This window comes from Ranitomeya imitator, chromosome 3 (genome assembly GCF_032444005.1).
Source record: "Ranitomeya imitator isolate aRanImi1 chromosome 3, aRanImi1.pri, whole genome shotgun sequence".
Lineage (NCBI taxonomy): Eukaryota > Metazoa > Chordata > Amphibia > Anura > Dendrobatidae > Ranitomeya > Ranitomeya imitator.
In genome coordinates, this window is record NC_091284.1 from 57,037,578 (window position 1) to 57,059,061 (window position 21,484).

Sequence of the window (21,484 nt, forward strand, 5' to 3'; positions counted from 1 at the left end):
CCTTCATGACTTCATGACCAGAGTTTTTTTCCTCGCTTTTGCGTTTTCGTTTTTCCCTCCCCTTCTTCCCAGAGCCATAACTTTTTTTATTTTTTTCTGTCAATATGGCCATGTGAAGGCTTATTTTTTGCAGGACAAGTTGTACTTTTTAACAATACTATTAGTTTAACCATGTTGTGTAACAGAAAATGGAAACAAAAATTTCAAGTGCGTTGAAATTGCAAAACAAAGTGCAATCCCGCACATGTTTTTTTGTTTGGCTTTTTTGCTACATTCACTAAATGCTAAAACGGACCGGCAATTATCATTTTACAGGTCATTACAAGTTCATAGACACCAAACATGTCTAGTTTCTTTTTTATCTAAGTGGTGAACAAAATTTCCAAAGTTTGCTAAAAAAAAATAAAAATTGCACCATTTTCCGATACCCGTAGTGTCTCCATTTTTCATGATTTTGGGTCGGGTAAGGGCTTATTTTTTGTGCACCAAGCTGGTGTATTCAATTATACCACTTTTGTGCAGATATGTTCTTTTGATCGCCCATTATTGCCTTTTAATGCAATGTTGCGGCAACCAAAAAACGTAATTCTGGAGTTTTTTTTTTTCTTGCTACGCCGTTTAGCGATCAGGTTAATTCTTTCTATAAATTGATAGATCAAGCGATTCTGAACACGGTGATACCAAATAGGTGTATGTTTGATTTTATTTTGATTGTTTTATTTTGAGTGGGGCGAAGGGGGGATGATTTGAACTTTTATTTATTTTATTTTTTTCATATTTGTAATCACTTTTTTTTACTTTTGCCATGCTTCAATAGCCTCCATGGGAGGCTCAGGGTGGCGCTCATAGCAATCCGGCATCAACAACCATAGGGGTCTCAAGGAGACCTTTGGTTGTCTTGCCGATGCACTGATGCCCCCCAATCATGCGCCGGACGTCAGCGGTGCGTGTGTTTCCGACCCGATGGCCAGATGCGCGCGTTAAATGCTGCTGTGACAGTTGGACAGCAGCATTTAACTAGTTAATAGCCTCAGGCAGATCGCAATTCTGCCCGCTCCTATTGCGGGCACATGTCAGCTGTTGAAAACAGCTGACATGTCGCGGCTTTGAGGTGGGCTCTGGACATATGAGGGCTTGATTTTTGTGGGACAAGTTGTACCTTTGAACAACAACATTGGCTTTAACATATTTCGAACCGGAAAACAGGAAAAAAATTCAAATTGAGATGAAATTGTAAAAAAAGTGCAATTCCACAGTTTTTTTTATCATGTTCACTAAATACTAAAACTGACCTGCCATGAGATCAATACAAGTTCATAGACACCAAATATATATAGCTTCTCTTTTATTTAAATGGTGAAACAAATTTCCAAAATTTGTTTTAAAAAAATAGCGCCATTGTCCAAGACCTGTAGCCTCTCCATTTTTTGCTGCCATGTAGCTGAGCCGATCGAGTGGTGCCAGGTTCTAGCCTACCATGGAGGCTATTGAAGCATGGCAAAAGTTAAAAAAAATGATTTCAAAAATATGAAAAAAATAAAAAAAATAATAGTTTAAATCAACCCCCTTTCACCCCATCCAAAATAAAACAATAAAAAAAAAATCAAACCTACACATATTTGGTATCACCGCGTTCAGAATCGCCCAATCTATCAATAAAAAAAAATTAACCTGATCGCTAAATGGCATATCGAGAAAAAAATTTGAATCGCCCAAATTACGTTTTTTTGGTCGCCATGACATTGCATTAAAATGCAATAATGGATGATCAAAAGAACTTATCTGCACGATAGTGGTATCATTAAAAACGTCAGCTCGGCACGCAAAAAATAAGCCTTCACCCGACCCCAGATCACGAAAAATGGAGATGCTACGAGTTTCGGAAAATGGCGTGTTTTTTTTTAAGCAAAGTTTTGAATTTTTTTTTTTTACCACTTAGATTTTTTTTAATCTAAGTGGTAAAAAACACATGTTAGGTGTCTGTGAACTCGTAAAGACCTGGAGAATTATAATGGCAGGTCAGTTTTAGCATTTAGTGAAGCTAGCAAAAAATCCAATCAAAAAACCAGTGTGGGATTGCACTTTTTTTGCAATTTCAACGCACTTGGAATTTTTTTCCTGTTTTCTAGAACAATACAAGGTAAAACCAATGATGTCGTTCAAAAGTAGAACTCGTCCCACAAAAATTAAGCCCTAACATGACCATATTGATGGAAAAGTAAAAAAAGTTATGGCTCTGGGAAAGAGGGGAGCGAAAAACAAAAACATAAAAATGAAAAAGGGTCGCAGCGGGAAGGGGTTAAGTAAAGGGAAGAAAAAGAAGGGTGTGGAAGGCAAGGATCACCAGAAATAAACAAAAATGTCATTTATTGAACTTCAAAATGACAAACAAGACAATAAATTCATTTGAAAACAATTAATAAAGCCAAATAGGCAAAGGGTGGATAACAACTGGGGGGTCATATAAGGACCCTTCAGACTCCTCTACTATGTGCATCGGGGTGTGATAAAATATTGCACACCATAGAAACTTAGTCTAGGAAATACAGTTTATATATCCTGAACTTGACAGTACAAGAGAATGCAAAAATTCCAAAACCATTACGCCCCTTAACAAAAACATAATACCTTTAAGAAAATAGGAAGAGTAGAGGCAGGTGTGGGGGTATCCCAGAAGTAAGGAATACAAAATCACAAACGGAAGGACATGAAACAGAACAGGTAAGGAAGACTGTGTTAGACCTGTTGGTTGACATATTTGAGGAAAGGTCACCCAGTCACGTCATGGTATATGGAGGAGAGGAAACCAAGCTGTTGTTTTTATTGATACCGTTTTGGTGTGTATCCGATCTTTTGATTGCCCGTTATTGCATTTTATTGCAATGTAGAAGCGACCAAAAAACATATTCTGACAATTGAATTATTTAATTATTTCTTGTTATGCTGTTTGGCGATCGGGTTAATTCTTTTTTTATATTGATAGATTGGGCAATTCTGAACGTGGCGATGCAAAATCTGTGTATATTTCTTTTTTTGTTGTTTTATTTTGAATGGGGCAAAAGGGGGTTGGTTTGAACTTTTATATATATATATATATATATTTATATTTTTTTTTAATTTTTTTTACTTATTGCATGCTTCAATAGTCTCCATGGGAGACTAAAAGGTGCAATACTTTGATCACATGTACTACGTACAGGTGATGATCTGATCTCTGTGCAGCAGAAATGCTCACTTATGAGCGTACATACAAATCTGGCAATGACAACCATATAAGTCTGCTGCAGACCTTTGGTAGACATGCCATGCCATCGATGACCTGCAATCATGTGATGGGGTCTCTGATGGCCAGAATTAGTGATGCGCTTCCTGTAAGCACGAGATAAATGCAGCTGTCAGAAATTGACAGCGGCATTAAACTTGATAACAGCCACGGGTGGATTTCGATTCCACCCACGACTGTTGCGGACACATGTCAGCTGTATAGATCATATGTCATTTGCCCGGAAAGGTGCGGGCTCAGCGCCAGAGCTCGCACCAAACAGGGGGAGTCTGACGTGGGCGTACTACTACGCCCAATGTCAGAAAGGAGTTAAAGGAAACATGTTAAGAAATTTTAGGCTCTCCACCACCCAAATCATTTATTTGACTGTGTAGCCTCTTACAAAAATAAGCCATTTGATACACTTATGACCCCAAGATGCTCCACCAGCAGTGAGAAATGACATTTTGAAGTTGTGTCTGGAAGTACATTGGAGCGTGATGATGCACTTCGAGCTTCTCAGTTTTAGCATTCACTCACACTTTCATGTAAAAAATCTGTCCCAACCTTATCGAGGAGAGCCGGACTATTTTTTCTCATTGGTCATCCGTGTGAGTTCCGTATGCAATCTGTTTCTCACAGTAAAATCTATTAATATTTTGCAGGACCATTTACAGTTTCCTTTGCTACAGAATTGTAATGTAGTCATAAAAATCAGATGCCATACAGATGGTCCACACGGCATGGAATTTTTTTTACAGCTGAGAAAAAAATATACAAATCTGCAACAACTCATTGAATAACATTGGTCTGAGTGCAACATTTTTATCAGATTGCACTGATCCGATTTATACACAAGTGTGAGAGAACCCCATAGGCTGGGGTCACACTTGGGAGTTCAATGCGAGAAACTCGCGTATCAAGTCCCGACTCTGCCGCCGGCTATCGGGACCGGAGTTTGTAACTGCATGCCTTTCTATGCAGCTGAACGTTCCGATCCCAAGTGCCGGTGGCAGTACCGTTGGCAGTACCGGTGGCGGGACTTGATGGGAGAGAATCGCGTGAGTTTCTCACATTGAACTCACAAGTGTGACCCCGGCCTTACACTGTTTCCTATCGAGCAGCACTCTCCGCTTGCTGGTTGACAAGTCACTGGCTGTGCACCAGAGTAGATAAATGACCTGTTAATCGATGAGACTGCTGCAAGGTAGGGGAACAAGCTGAGAAGCTGTAAGTGCATCATCTTGCCCCAATGCATTTCCAGGCATCACTTCAAAATGCGAATTCTGGCTGCCAAAACAGTGCTTTAGGGTCATAAATATTTTGACTGGCTTATTTTTTAGCGGGCTACATAATCATTTTCATTGTTCAGTGGTAATACAGCTTCTCATGGGTTCCCTTTAAGCACAGCAATTATTATTATTTTTTTTTTTAGAAGATTAAGCCTTTTATAAGCATCGCCAACCTTTCATTGGAATAATTAGTAACACTGCTGGTGATGTCAGTTACAAACTGTGTTGCCAGTTAACATATTGAGACTCTTTCTTAGCAATCGTTGCGTACAAGTATTTTATACCTAGATTCTAATTAATAGTAACAATGGGAAATAGCAAGTGTTATGGATAGTCCCTTTAAATAACAATCATTGTATGTAAGAAATGTTAAGCAGGCCACGGCTTTGTTCTAGAAATATAACTAGACTGAATCAGTGTTTTAATTTTATTTGTTTTGACATGTGATTTTGTATTGCAATGAATTATTGACGGAGTTTGCTAAATGCTGAACTGCTCTGAGTACAAGGCGGGCTCATGTGAACAGCTTGTAGAACATAACAAGGCACATTCATCCAAGAGTGAATTTTCTTTCAAGTGAGAAACGATACAGAGTCGTACAGTTTGCTTCTATGGGACTGATTCATCAAAGTTTGTAAAGTATCTTGAGGTTTAATGATTCAGCCCACGTAATCGCAATGCATGAAATTGATTTAAATAATTTTTTAGCAAAAGAAAAAAAAAAATTCCGTCTGATTCATCTGTTTCATCATTTGTCGTGATATTTCTTTTATTGTTAAAACTTTAATCTGACCAAATTTTAGCAGCAAAGCATGGTTACATCAATCTTTAGATACACGTTCCCAAATATAAAGAAATTGGAATAGAATAATAATGACATTTTCAAATCTCTATTGGAAAATCGAAGTTAGGAGGGGTGTCTTCATAGGAGGAAGTCCGTATATCACAAAGTTCAAGTTTAATTTCAAAAGGCATTGTGTGATGCTTGAAATCTTCTCTTGTGGCATCGCAGAAAAATTCAACACTTGCTGTTCAAGAAGCACCTCTCCTCCTCCTATCAAAATGGTTCTCTTCTTAATTAATTGCAGTCATATTATCTAGCATTGTGTACTTACAATTGCTCATTTTCCATTTCTACCCAGTTAATTATTCTCTTTTCTATTAGGTCTATGAAATCACATGGTCAAATACAGACAATTGCTCATTTTCCATTTCTACCCAGTTAATTATTCTCTTTTCTATTAGGTTTATGATATCACATGATTAATAACAAACAATTGCTTGTTTTACATTTCTACCCAGTTAATTATTCTCTTTTCTATTAGGTCTATGACCTCACTTGATTAAAAACAGACAATTGTTCATCTTCCATTTCTACCCAGTTAATTATTCCCTTTTCTATTAGGTCTATGACATTACATGGTCAAATGCGGACAAATGCTCATTTTCCATTTCTACCCAGTTAATTATTCTCTTTTCTTTTAGTTTTATGATATCACATGATTAATAACAGACAATTGCTCATTTTTCATTTCAACCAAGTTAATTATTCTCTTTTCTATTAGGTGTATGATATTGCATGATTTAAAAACAGACTAGCTGAATTCTTCTAAGCTCTATGTAGAAACAAGCGGTCAATTTTCACTGCATGATACATGAGTTACTTCAAAAGTCCCTGGTGAGAGGAGGAGGGAGCAGCTGGGTCAGGAGTTGAAGAAATGAATGACTCATGCAGGGAAAAGAAACTTCCTGTTTCTACACAGAGCAGAGAAAAGAGAAGAATTAGCCGGGTAGAAAGGCAAAATGAGCAATTGTAAGTACACAGAGCCATATCATATGATTAAAATATATTAAGAATATAAAAGTTTAACCCCTTCATGACCTTGGGATTTTTCGTTTTTCCGTGTTCGTTTTTCGCTCCCCTCCTTCCCAGAGCCATAACTTTTTTATTTTTCTGTCAATTTGGCCATGTGAGGGCTTATTTTTTGCGGGACGAGTTGTACTTTTGAACGACATCATTGGTTTTAGCATGTCTTGTACTAGAAAACGGGAAAAAAATTCCAAGTGCGGTGAAATTGCAAAAAAAGTGCAATCCCACACTTGTTTTTTGTTTGGCTTTTTTGCTAGGTTCACTAAATGCTAAAACTGACCTGCTATTATGATTCTCCAGGTCAGTACAAGTTCGTAGACACCTAACATGACTAGGTTATTTTTTACCTAAGTGGTGAAAAAAATTCCAAACTTTGCTAAAAAAAAAAAAAAAATGCGCCATTTTCCGATACCCGTAGCGTCTTCATTTTTCATGATCTGGGGTCGGTTGAGGGCTCATTTTTTGTGTGCCGAGATGATGGTTTTAATGATGGCATTTTGGTGCAGATAGGTTCTTTTGATCGCCCGTTATTGCATTTTAATGCAATGTTGCGGCGACGCAAAAAAGGTAATTCTGGCGTTTCAAATTTTTTTCTCGCTACGCTGTTTAGCGATCAGGTTAATGCTTTTTTTTATTTGATAGATCGGGCGATTCTGAGCGCGGCGATACCAAATATGCGTAGATTTGATTTTTTTTTATTGATTTATTTTGATTGGGGCGAAAGGGGGGTGATTTAAACTTTTATATTTTTTTTATTTTTTTCACATTTTTTTTAACTTTTTTTTAACTTTTGCCATGCTTCAGTAGCCTCCATGGGAGGCTAGAAGCAGGCACAGCACGATCGCCTCTGCTACATAGCAGCGATCTGCTGTTCGCTGCTATGTAGCTGAAAATCAGGTGTGCTGTGAGCGCCGACCACAGGGTGGCGCTCACAGCTGCCGGCGATCAGTAACCATAGAGGTCTCAAGGACCTCTATGGTTACAATTCTGAAGCATCGCCGACCCCCGATCATGTGACGGGGTCAGCGATGACGTCATTTCCGGCCGCCCGGCCGGAAGCGGTAGTTAAATGCCGCTGTCTGCGTTTGACAGCGGCATTTAACTAGTTAATAGGCACGGGCAGATCGCGATTCTGCTCGCGCCTATTACGGGCACATGTCAGCTGTTCAAAACAGCTGACATGTCCCGGCTTTGATGCGAGCTCACTGCCGGAGCCGGCATCAAAGCAGGGGATCTGACCTCGGACGTACTATCCCATCCGAGGTCAGAAAGGGGTTAACGGGCGTGCTTCTTTAATTTTCCTCGCAATCAACAGCAGATTATTAAATAAAGGTTTTTCTACAGTGATAATATTTTCAGGAGAATTTTCATGCAAAAAAAGATTTTTAAAAGCAGAAAGTCTCTGTGAGCATACAAAATAATGCAAACACAAGATATGAGTTTGTATAATCCTCTATCAACAGTGTAAAAGTAGATAAAGTAGAGGTTTGAAGAGTTTCTGAACTTTGAACCATTTAAAAGATGTGACATAAGATGGAGCAAGTGAACAGCAATGTCATTGTGGGGCAATGCGATTTTGCCTGATGGGATCTAAGTGAATAAGACAACATATGCATATACCCTGAAATTATGATAATGTAATTTATATAATATGTTGTCAATGTCCCTATAAGTTCCGCTATGTTGTTGTAGTTGTGGGCACCAAGGCACGTGTACACTATTCTTTTAAATTCCTGCATTTACCCCGTAGCCCTTATAATTTAACACTACCTTATTGTTTACTTTCCATAATTTACAGCGGTTCCATAAGTAGCCCCAGTCGAACTGTTGTTTTCCTTAAAATGAAGTAAAACACCAGCTTGAACAATATGCTAATTAGGCTTATGCAGTCAAGTAGGTGGAGTGGCTGTTACTGTATATCAAGTCAAGCTGACCATGGCTTGTTCCCAAACTATATGACTTAATTGACATCCCCTGAGGACAAGATTATAATGACGCATCCAGTAATTAAAGGGAATCTGTCACCTCAAATTGGCGGGATATGTAAATGCCTTTTTTCCTATCCGATGGGCGGTGTTTCGTCTTTATTTCTCCACCCCATCTGTCCCTGTTGTCCGCAATATGTTTGAGAATTAGAGTAATTGTCCTCCATAGTCCTCGCGTGCGCAATGCAATCTTTGCTTGCGCACGCGCAGTATGCTTTGCCCAAGTGCGGGCAAAGCCGAAAAGCATTACTGCACATGTTCCCGCGCACTATATCCCGAAAGTATTTTGCTGTGTTCTGGGACATAGTGCGCGAGCGCATGTTCAGTAATCCTTTTCAGCTTTTCCCGCCAATCTGAGGTAGCAGATTCCCTTTACTCAAGTTATATAGGTAGGAAATCATACATGAACAGCTTGATTTGATTTGTCAGCCCCACCACATCATTGACCTCAAAGACGTAATAAAGAGCAAAAAGCAAAAAAAACCTGAGCTGTCATTAAACTGTTTTTAATCCAAGAAAGAGAAGGGAAAAAAAGCCGCACAACTCAATAATTCTGTGAAAATGAAAAACCTTTGTCCTTTATTGCATCAGAATATCATGGACCAGGTTGGGAGGGTAGAACAATAGCAGGAATGCAGGTAACAAAAATGGACTACAGCCGTTTCGCGTATTACAGGCTTCAACGTGTCCAACCAAAGGATCAGCCGTCCTGGTCCTTTTGCAGAGAAATAGCCCCAAAGCATGATGTTGCCCCCCCAGGCTTCACAATAGAAGAACACCATCTTTGGATGCAACTCAGCATTCTGTCTCCTCCAAACACGATGAGTTTGTTCCTACCAAACAGTTGTATTTTGGTTTTATCAGACCTAATGACATTCTCCCAATATACATGCTCTCTAGCAAAGTTCAGTTGGGCCTGGACATGCACTGGCTTAAGCAGGGGGACACATCTGGCGCAGCAGGATCTGAGTCCTTGGCAGCGTAGTGTGTTACTGATGGTAGCCTTTGTTTGGGTGGTCCCAGTTCTATGCAGGTCATTCACTAGGCCCCCGGTGTGGTCCTGGGATTTTTGCTCACCGTTCTTGTGATCATTTTGACCCCATGGGGTGAGATCTTGTGTGGAGCCCCAGATCAAGGGGGATTATCAGTGGTCTTGTATGTCTTCCATTTTCTTATTATTGCTCCCACAGTTGATTTCATCACACCAAGCTGCTTGCCTATTGCAGAGTCAGTCTTCCCAGCCTGCAGCAAGGCTACAATATTGTGTCTGGTGTCCTTCAACAGCTCTTTGGTCTTCTTCACCATAGTGGAATTTGGAGTGTGACTGTTTGAGGCTATGGACAGGTGTCTTTTATACTGATAACAAGATCAAACAGGTGCTATTACTACAGGTAATGAGTGGAGGACAGAGGAGCCTCTTAAAGAAGAAGATGCAGGTCTGTGAGAGCCAGAAATCTTGCATGTTTTTAGGTGACCAAATATTTATTTTCCACCACAATTTGCAAAATAAATCTTGCCAAACCAGACAAGGTGATTTTCTGGATTTTTTTTCTCATTTTGACTCTCTTAGTTGAGGTCTACCTATGATGTCAATTATAGGCCTCTCTCATCTTTTTAAGTGGGAGAACTTGCACAATTGGTGGCTGACTAAACCTCACTGTAAGTATCTAAAATATAGAAAATAAAAGCAGATTAACAGGGATTTTGTACATCCATGGATGAACTTACTTCAGAAAAGGCACGTGCATTCCGAGTTCACTAGACTAAATGACTTCTCCCTATGTTTGTGTATGGTGGAGGAGTAGTCATTATGTGCTAGGCCACTCTTTCTACCATGGTTTTTTTTTTATCAAATGCTACAGCATTTCAGAGGGAAATATACATGTTTGTCATGCAGGATCCAGTCATATTCATGCTGCCTGTGGTTCAGGCAACAAAAAATATGACATGTCACCTTTATATACAGTTATATGAAAAAGTTTGGGCACCCCTATTAATCTTAACCCCTTCATGACCGGGGGATTTTTCGTTTTTCCGTGTTCGTTTTTCGCTCCCCTCCTTCCCAGAGCCATAACTTTTTTATTTTTCCGTCAATTTGGCCATGTGAGGGCTTATTTTTTGCGGGACGAGTTGTACTTTTGAACGACATCATTGGTTTTAGCATGTCGTGTACTAGAAAACGGGAAAAAAATTCCAAGTGCGGTGAAATTGCAAAAAAAAGTGCAATCCCACATTGGTTTTTTGTTTGGCTTTTTTGCTAGGTTCACTAAATGCTAAAAATGACCTGACATTATGATTCTCCAGGTCATTACGAGTTCATAGACACCTAACATGACTAGGTTATTTTTTATCTAAGTGGTGAAAAAAAATTCCAAACTTTGCTAAAAAAAAAAAAAAAAAGTTGCGCCATTTTCCGATACTCGTAGCGTCTCCATTTTTCATCATCTGGGGTCGGTTGAGGGGTTATTTTTTGCGTGCCGAGATGACATTTTTAATGATAGCATTTCGGTGCAGATACGTTCTTTTGATTGCCCATTATTGCATTTTAATGCAATGTCGCGGCGACCAAAAAAACGTAATTCTGGCGTTTCGAATTTTTTTCCCGCTACGCTGTTTAGCGATCAGGTTAATACTTTTTTTTAATTGATAGATCGGGCGATTCTGAGCGCGGCGATACCAAATATGCGTAGATTTGATATTTTTTTTATTGATTTATTTTGATTGGGGCGAAAGGGGGGTGATTTAAACTTTTATGTTTTTTTTATTTTTTTCACATTTTTTTAAACTTTTTTTTTAACTTTTGCCATGCTTCAATAGCCTCCATGAGAGGCTAGAAGCAGGCATAGCACGATCGGCTCTGCTACATAGCAGCGATCTGCTGATCGCTGCTATGTAGCAGAATTGCACGTGTGCTGTGAGCGCCGACCACAGGGTGGCGCTCACAGCGACGGGCAATCAGTAACCATAGAGGTCTCAAGGACCTCTATGGTTACCATTCACAAGCATCGCCGACCCCCGATCATGTGACGGGGGTCGGCGATGACGTCATTTCCGGCCGCCCGGCCGGAAGCGGTAGTTAAATGCCGCTGTCTGCGTTTGACAGCGGCATTTAGCTAGTTAATAGGTGCGGGCAGATCGCGATTCTGCCCGCGCCTATTACGGGCACATGTCAGCTGTTCAAAACAGCTGACATGTCCCGGCTTTGGTGCGGGCTCACCGCGGAGCCCTGCATCAAAGCAGGGGAGCCGGCATCGGACGGTATAGTACGTCCGATGCCGGTAAGGGGTTAAGCTTAATGTTTTATAAAAATTGTTTTTTTTTTGCAACAGCTATTTCAGTTTCATATATCTAATAACTGTTGGACACATTAATGTTTCTGCCTTGAAATGAAGTTTATTGTACTAACAGAAAATGTGCAATCTGCATTCAAACAAAATTTGACAGGTGCATAAGTATGGGCACCCTTATCATTTTCTTGTTTTAAATACTCCTACCTACTTTTTACTGACTTACTAAAGCACTTTTTTTTGTTTTCTAACCTCATTGAACTTTGAACTTCATAGCCAGGTGTATGCTATCATGATAAAAGCTACTTAAAGTGGCCACTTGCAAGTTGTTCTCCTGTTTGAATCTCATCTGAAGAGCGGCATCATGGGCTCCTCAAAACAACTGTCTAATGATCTGAAAACTAAGATTATTCAACATAGTTGTTCAGGGAAAGGATACAAAAAGCTGTCTCAGAGATTTAACCTGTCAATTTCCACTGTGAGGAACATAGTAAGGAAATGGAAGAACACAGGTACAGTTCTTGTTAAGGCCAGAAGTGGCAGGCCAAGAAAAACATCAGAAAGGCAGAGAAGAAGAATGGTGAGATCAGTCAAGGACAATCCTCAGACCACCTCCAGAGAGCTGCAGCATCAACTTGCTGCAGATGGTGTCACTGTGCATCGGTTAACTATACAACGCACTTTGCATAAGGAGAAGCTGTATGGGAGAGTGATGCGAAAGAAGCCGTTTCTGCAAGCACGCCGCAAACAGAGTCGGCTGAGGTATGCAAAAGCACATTTGGAGAAGCCAATTTCTTTTTGGAAGAAGGTCCTGTGGACTGATGAAACCAAGATTGAGTTGTTTGGTCATACAAAAAGGCGTTATGCATGGCGGCCAAAAACACAGCATTCCAAGAAAAACACTTGCTACCCACAGTAAAATTTGGTGGAGGTTCCATCATGCTTTGGGGCTGTGTGGCCAATGCCGGCACCGGGAATCTTGTTAAAGTTGAGGGACGCATTGATTCCTCTCAGTATCAGCAGATTCTTGACAATAATGTTCATGAATCAGTGACAAAGTTGAAGTTACGCAGGGGATGGATCTTTCAGCAAGACAATGATCCAAAACACCGCTCCAAATCTACTCAGGCATTCAAGCAGATGAACAATTACACTGTTCTGGAATGGCCATCATAGTCCCCAGACCTGAATATCATTGAACATCTGTGGGATCATTTGAAGAGGGCTGTCCATGCTCGGTGACTATCATACTTAACTGAACTGGAATTGTTTTGTAAAGAGGAATGGTCAAAAATACCTTCATCCAGGATCCAGGAACTCATTAAAAGCTACAGGAAGTGACTAGAGGCTGTTATTTTTGCAAAAGGAGGATCTACTAAATATTAATGTCACTTTTCTGGTGGGGTGCCCATACTTATGCACCTGTCAAACTTTGTTTGAATGCAGATTGCACATTTTCTGTTAGTACAATAAACCTCATTTCAAGGCGGAAACATTACTGTGTCCAACAGTTATTAGATATATGAAACTGAAATAGCTGTTGCAAAAAAAACAATTTTTATAAAACATTAAGCTTAAGATTAATAGGGGTGCCCAAACTTTTTCATATAACTGTACATACATAGAGAACCTGCTGCTCCATCTCTTTCCCCCCTCTATTCCTCTAAGTAAGATATATATATATATATATATGTATATAAAATTATTATTATGAGTATGTTATACACTGTGTGCAGAATTATTAGGCAAGTTGTATTTTGATCACATGATACTCTTTATACAGGTTGTTCTACTCCAAGCTGTTCAGGCTTGAGAGCCAACTACCAATTAAGTAATTCAGGTGATGTGCATCTCTGTAATGAGGAGGGGTGTTATCTAATTACATCAAAACCCAATATAAGGTGTGCTTAATTATTAGACAACTTCCTTTCCTTTGGCAAAATGGGTCAGAAGAGAGATTTGATGGGCTCTGAAAAGTCCAAAATTGTGAGATGACTTGCAGAGGGATGCAGCAGTCTTGAAATTGCCAAACTTTTGAAGCGTGACCACCGAACAATCAAGCATTTAATGGCAAATAGCCAACAGAGTCGCAAGAAGCATGTTGGGAAAAAAGGTGCAAAAATACTGCCCAGGAATTGAGGAAAATCATGCATGAAGCTGCCAAGGTGTCATTTGCCACCAGTTTTGCCATATTTCAGAGCTGCAAAGTTACTGGAGTAACAAAAAGCACAAGGTGTGCGATACTCAGGGACATGGCCAAGGTAAGGAAGGCTGAAAACGACCACCTTTGAACAAGAAACATAAGATAAAATGTCATGACTGGGCCAAGAAATATCTTAAGACTGACTTTTCAAAGGTTTTATGGACTGATGAAATGAGAGTGACTCTCGATGGGCCAGATGGATGGGCTAGAGGCTGGATCAGTAAAGGGCAGAGAGCTCCATGCCGACTCAGACGCCAGCAAGGTGGAGGTGGGGTACTGGTATGGGCTGGTATCAAAGATGAACTTGTGGGACCTTTTCGGGTTGAGGATGGAGTGAAGCTCAACTCCAAGACCTACTGCCAGTTTCTGGTAGACAACTTCTTCAAGCAGTGGTACAGGAAGAAGTTGGTATCGTTCAAGAAAACATGATTTTCATGCAGGACAATGCTCCATCACATGCCTCTAACTACTCCACAGCATGGCTGGCCAGTAAAGGTCTCAAAGAAGACAAAATAATGACATGGCCCCCTTGTTTACCTGATCTGAACCCCATAGAGAACCTGTGGTCCCTCATAAAATGTGAGATCTACAGGGAGGGAAAACAGTCCACCTCTCGGAACAGTGTCTGGGAGGCTGTGGTGACTGACAGAATCTATGGATGGAAGGCTGCTGAGTGTCATCATAAAGAAAGGTGGCTATATTGGTCACTATTTTGGGGGGGATTTTGCTTTTGCATGTCAGAAATGTTTATTTCTAAATTTTGTGTAGTGATATTGGTTTAACTGGTGAAAATAAACAAATGAAATGGGAATATATTTGGTTTTTACTAAGTTGCCTAATAATTCTGCACAGTAAGGCTGCCGTCACACTAGCAGTAATTGGTCAGTATTTTACATCAGTATTTGTAAGCCAAAACCAGAAGTGGGTGATAAATGCAGAAGTGGTGCATGTTTCCATTATACTTTTCCTGGTTTTGGCTTACAAATACTGATGTAAAATACTGCTAGTGTGACGGCAGCCTAATAGTTACCTGCACAGACAGATATCCTCCTAAGATAGCCAAATTTTGCACACAGTGTACTTTTGGTTTTCTGTCACACTTAGTATATTGTTGCAGCCAACTAAACATCAAGTCTTTTCTAAAACTTTCACATAGTGCAGTCATATTTCACATTATGTTCAATATCTTTCCCTTTTGTTGATAGAAGTCTTTGTTTTCATTTCCAGCGTTCGGAATGGCTTTAACATTAAACTTAATTTCACATCTTTTGAGACTAACAATTACATAGACGTCGTAAATATTTATGAAGGTAGTGGACCTGACCGAATTTTAAGAGGTAAGTTCTGCGGTTTTCATTTTCAAATTAAATGTCAGACAAAATGCTTCATGTCTGAAATAGCATTATGTTAATAGTTTTCCTTCACAAAGTTTCATTGCACTGTTTTATGCAGATACCAAGTAACATTGAAAGTTTATAGCAGAGGAAAAGTATAAATCTTACAGAACTGTATTCAAAGAAAATGTCACATTTTGTCCAAGACAGCCATTAAAGTGGAAATCCTTTACTAGCAAACCATCATAATAGATTGTAAGCTCATGTGAGCATGACCCGCATTGCTCTTATTTGAATTATTAATTTGTACCTACTTCCCTCTGAAATATGAAATGCACAGAACATGTTGGCACTACATAAAATTGGCTTATTGTTCATGATATTATTACTAGTCTTTTCCTCATTTTTAAGAATTATTATGTATAGATCGCTCCGCCTCCCATAAAATATCCAGAAAGTACAAAACACATATTTGTTTTTCTTTTTTATGAATTTTGCAAATATTTCTATATTTCTGTTTTTTTTTCTGTCAAGATGGGGTGAAGAGTGTACATTAATGAGAAAAAAAAATATTTTTTTTCAAATTGCTGCAATGAAACAAAGAGTGAAAAATTAAAAAGGGTCTGAATACTTTCCATACCCACTGTATATATATATTTGCAGATAGATAAGATATAGATAAGAAAAAGATTATAGATAGAGAGATAGATATAAAGATAGACATATAGATATATAATAGATTGATTAATAGATAGATGGATAGATAGATAGGATAGATTGTATGTGTTTGTGTATATATATATTTTTTCTTTTTCAGCGAAACCAGGTAATACTGGGTTAAATCCTTGCATAGCACATCTTTATTAGATGCAATTGGCCAACTTTGACTAAGAACCAGGAAATGGGTTCTCTTTGTGTCAGCCTGCTGGATGTTGAGCCAAGCTCAGTGAGTTGAAGCTGGTGAATGACCAGCCAAATTGTGATCTATGGCTGGAAGAGTCAAACCAGGGTCTCTCTCTCAGAATGGAGACTGCACAGGTCAGTTAGGAAAGCTGAGCAGTCTGTGTGTTCCACCTGCAGAGTAATGTGTGGAAACAGCAGCTTGTTCAGGGTGAAGTGTGCATTGAGATGAACACTTTAGTTTGTGCTGAAAGGTGCTGGAGATCAGGCTGTAGGTGATACTGAGACTGGTAGGACCGTACGTCTTCTGAATATAAAGTTTGCCCCAGGATAAAGGACTGTAATCTGTTCCATTGAGCTCACACTGACATATGTGATGATTACACCTGTGTACCCAGAAGGGGCTCTTTTGCTTTTGAATCCCTTGAAGATTTATGAAAGCAAAAAATTTATATGTTTGGATCAAACTGCATTCCCTGTGCGACCACTACCCATTGCATATCTGAGAGTGTGATTCCCTACTATGTATATATATATATATATATATATATATATATATATGCAGGGGTTGGACAAAATAATGGAAACACCTAACGTTTTGGCATCATAATCTTCGAACTTGTGATAAACATGCAAACCGTGACATATGGTAATATTTTGTAGTTGATTATTTGCGATATGTGTATGTAAATTAACTGTTTGTTTTGCATAATTGTAAGAACATTGATGAGAACCTGATACCAATGGCAGACCGCTCGGCTTTTCAAGAGGCCAAATTGTTGGTGCTCGTATGGCGGGCGCTAGTGTAACAGAAAGTGCTCGAATGCTTGGCGTGTCAAGAGGTACTGTCTCCAAAGTAATGACTGCATTTGAAAGAGAAGGAAAAACGTCCACAGCAAAGCACAGGTCCGGCCGAAAGTCAAAGTTGACAGAGAGACCGTCAGACTCTAAAGCGAATTGTGAGAGATTATCGCAAGACCACGGCTCCGAAAATCACTGCTGAGCTCAATGAACACCTGCAGAACCCATCAGGAGCTGCACAAATCTGGATTCCACAGAAGAACTGCATTTAGAAAACCGCTGCTCTCAATGACAATTGTTTACAAGCGTTTAGAGTGGTGTAGAAACCTCCAGAATTGGTCCCTCGAGCAGTGGAAACATGTGATATTCTCAGATGAATCATCGTTTACCCTATTTCCGACTTCCGGCCGAGTGTACATTTGGAGACAGCCGAAAGAAGCATTCCATCCAGACTGCCTTCTCCCAACCGTAAAACATGGTGGAGGTTCTGTGATGATCTGGGGTGCTATTTCATGGAGATCCGCAGGGCCAATGATATCCCTTCATGGAAGAATTAATAGCCGAGATTATTTAGGCATTTTGGGCGACCAAGTGCATCCAATGGTTCAAGCACTGTTCCCGGATGGGAACGCCATCTTTCAGGATGATAATGCACCAATTCATACAGCTAGAATCGTTAAAGCATGGCAAGAGGAACATTCTAATGAAGTTGAGCATCTCATCTGGCCCCAACAATCCCCAGACCTCAACATTATTGAGCATTTATGGTCAATTTTAGAGATTCAAGTTAGACGTCGATTTCCGCCGCCATCGTCGCTCAAAGAACTGGAGGGTGTTTTAACTGCAGAATGGGCTAAAATTCCTTTGGAAACAATTCACACTTTGTATGAATCCATACCTCGGGGAATTGAGGCTGTAATCGCCGAAAAAGGTGGACCTACACCATATTAAACTAACTTTTGTTGATGTTTCCAGGTGTTTCCATTATTTTGTCCAACCCCTGTATATATGCAGTACAGACCAAAAGTTTGAACACACCTTCTCATTTAAAGATTTTTCTGTATTTGCACACTGCTTTGCACACTCTTGGCATTCTGTTGATGAGCTTCAAGAGGTAGTCACTGAGTCCCATGGAGACTATTGAAGCAATAAGTAAAAAAATGTTTTTAAAAATATAAAAAAATATATACAGCACAGACCAAAAGTTTGGACACACCTTCTCATTTAAAGATTTTTCTGTATTTTCATGATTATGAAAATTGTACATTCACACTGAAGGCATCAAAACTATGAATTAACACATGTGGAATTATATACTTAACAAAAAGTGTGAAACAACTGAAATTATGACTTATATTCTAGGTCCTTCAGTTTTCACTTCACAGGTGTGCCCTGTCAGGTTTAATAAGTGGGATTTCTTGCTTTATAAATGGGGTTGAGACCATCAGTTGTGTTGTGCAGAAGTCTGGTGGATACACAGCTGATAGTCCTACTGAATAGACTGTTAGAATTTGTATTATGGCATGAAAGAAGCAGCTAAGTAAAGAAAAACGAGTGGCTATCAATACTTTAAGAAATGAAGGTCAGTCAGTCTGGAAAATTGGGAAAACTTTGAACGTGTCCCCAAGTGCAGTGGCAAAAACCATCAAACGCTACAAAGAAACTGGCTCACATGAGGACTGCCCAAGAAAAGGAAGACCAAGAGTCACCTCTGCTTCTGAGGATAGGTTTATCCGAGTCACCAGCCTCAGAAATCACAGTTAACAGCAGCTCAGATTAGAGACCAGGTCAATGCCACACAGAGTTCTAGCAGAAGACACATCTCTACAACAACTATTAAGAGGAGACTTTGTGTAGCAGGTCGTCATGGTAAAATAGCTGCTAGGAAACCACTGCTAAGGACAGGCAACAAGCAGAAGAGACTTGTTTGGGCTGAAGAACACAAGGAATGGACATTAGACCAGTGGAAATCTGTGCTTTGGTCTGATGAGTCCAAATTTCAGATCTTTGGTTCCAACCACCGTGTCTTTGTGCGACGCAGAAAAGGTGAATGGATGGACTCTACATGCCTGGTTCCCACCGTGAAGCATGGAGGATGGGGTGTGATGGTGAGGGGGTGCTTTGATGGTGACACTGTTGGGGATTTATTCAAAATTGAAGGCATACTAGACCAGCATGGCTATCACAGCATCTTGCAGCGGCATGCTATTCCATCCAGTTTGCGGTTGGATCATCATTTATTTTTCAACAGGACAATGACCCCAAACACACCTCCAGGCTGTGTAAGGGCTATTTGACCAAGAAGGAGAGTGATGGGGTGCTACGCCTGATGGCCTAGCCTCCACAGTCACCAGACCTGAACTTAATCGAGATGGATTGGGGTGAGCTGGACCACAGACACGGTCCGCTCATTTACAGTAATGAATATGCGGCTCCACCCCTATGGGAGGTGGAGCCGCATATTCATGACTGTAATCGGCGGCCCCACGTGACCGCTCATACAGTAGAAGGTGCGGCCAGGACAGGAAGCAGCGCCAGCCAGCAAGGGAGCCGGGTGAGTATTTTAAGAACAGCGAGCGGGCGCACAGGGGGCGGGAGGTGGGTGGGGACATGGATATTTATTTTAAACACGAGAAACAAAAAAAAAAGGAATATTCATATCTTCTCTACAGCAAACGCTGCTGCAGGGAAGATATGAATGGCGGCTTCAGCACCAGTGGGGGGACAGCGCTTACTGTAGCGCTGTCTCCTGCACGGCACATGGACTGCACACGGACAACGTCCGTGTGCGGTACGTGTTTTTCACGGACCCATTGACTTTAATGGGTCCGTGTAATCATTGCGCTCCCACGAACACTGACATGTCTCCGTGTTTAGTACACGGAGACACGGTCCGCAAAAAATCAATGACATCTGCACAGATGCATTGATTTCAATGTGTGTCAGTGGTTCCGGTATGTGAGGAAACTGTCACCACACGTACCGGAGCCACTGACGTGTGAAACCGGCCTAAAGTTAGCACTGCAAGTTTCGAAGAATGGGTTTGATTAAAGGAAGGATATGATTGATCGAAGGATTAGATTGATTTAAGGAAAATATTGTATTCAATTCAATATGGGTGCTACAAAAATGTCCAATTTCTTATGCTGCAAATTAAATACATAATCCACATCACAAGAACTTGGTGGCCACATATAGACACATATAGTGTATACAGTACATGTCAATACAGAGCATTGCGATATCTGGCTGGCATTCATGCACAATTCATCTAAGGAGCCAAGAATAGAAGTCATTTTAGGTATGAAACAGAAGTTACAGAAACTTGTCATAAAGACGTTTCTCAGGCAAAAAACTGTCTCACATATTGTATTAGAGGATACTTGCAGCATTCACTATATCAGCACTAACTGCCACCCTTATCACTGAACTCTATCATTCATGGCAAGAACTTGTGCAAAAAGATAAGAAGCCAAGAAAACTGTGGGCCAGACTTCATATTTTCCAAAGTACTCACATCTTCCAACTTTGGTACTGTTAACAGCTCATAATAAATTGAGAAACATCACAATGTAACAAATATGTCGAAAAAAATTGGAATCTTTGACCAAATGGTCGCCAAAAGGAGTCAGTTTAAAACCAGCAATCCTAAGCACCTTGTTGAGTTGGACGTACAATTTACCAAGACTAATAGAACCCATTAATCAACATTGCTACAAGAATCTTGTAGATTATATTTTTTTATGGACAGATTATCTGTAATTTAAAGGGGTTGTCCAGGATTGGGGTACAAGTCTGCAGTCACAATTTGTGATGGCAGTCTTTTGAATCCTCATAGTTCACTGTGTGTATGCTATTAAGGTTCTCCTACAGGGAGGGGGTGGTTTTGACTAAATGTGCATGGCATCACTCAGTACAAGTGAATTGAGCAATGCTGGAGAGGAGAAGTCTAGACAGACTGTGGCAAGATTTATTCAAATGCATACTTGCGGTCACATGACCACCCACTGGACAATCCTGACAGTGTGCATTGTGCGTACTGTGAGGATTCACAAATCTGCCGTCACAGAGAGTGGCTGCAGACTTGAACCACATTCCTTGATAGTCCCTTTAATCATGGCTATTGACCATTTACAGATGCTTCTCACAAAATTAAAATATCATCAAAAAGTAAATTTATTTCAGTTCTTCAATACAAGAAGTGAAGCTCATGTATAGAGAGTCTTTACACACAGAGTGATTTATTTCAAGAGTTTATTTCTGTTTATGTTGATGATTATGGCTTACAGCTAGTGATAAGCGAGTATACTCGTTACTCAAGATTCTTGGTGGTCCCCAAGTATTTCGGCATGCTCAGAGATTTACTTTATATCGACGCAGCTGCATGATTTGCAGCTGCTAGACAGCTTGAATACATGAGGGGATTCCTTAACGGCCAATCCCCCATTTATTCAAGCTGTCTGGAAGATGCAAATCATGCAGCTGCGTCGATACAAACTAAATCTTCAAGCATGACTAAATACTCGGAGATCACCCGAGCATGCTCGGGA

The 21,484-nt window shown here is 40.1% G+C and overlaps 1 protein-coding gene across 1 annotated transcript in view; it reads left to right on the forward strand.

The window, feature by feature from the left end:
* Positions 1-21,484, forward strand: part of TMPRSS15 (transmembrane serine protease 15) — a 459,995-nt gene that overhangs the window by 135,796 nt on the left and 302,715 nt on the right. The window contains exon 8 of the mRNA XM_069760884.1: positions 15,127-15,236. Coding sequence (XP_069616985.1) covers positions 15,127-15,236 — 110 coding nt within the window. The remainder of the gene's footprint in view (positions 1-15,126; positions 15,237-21,484) is intronic.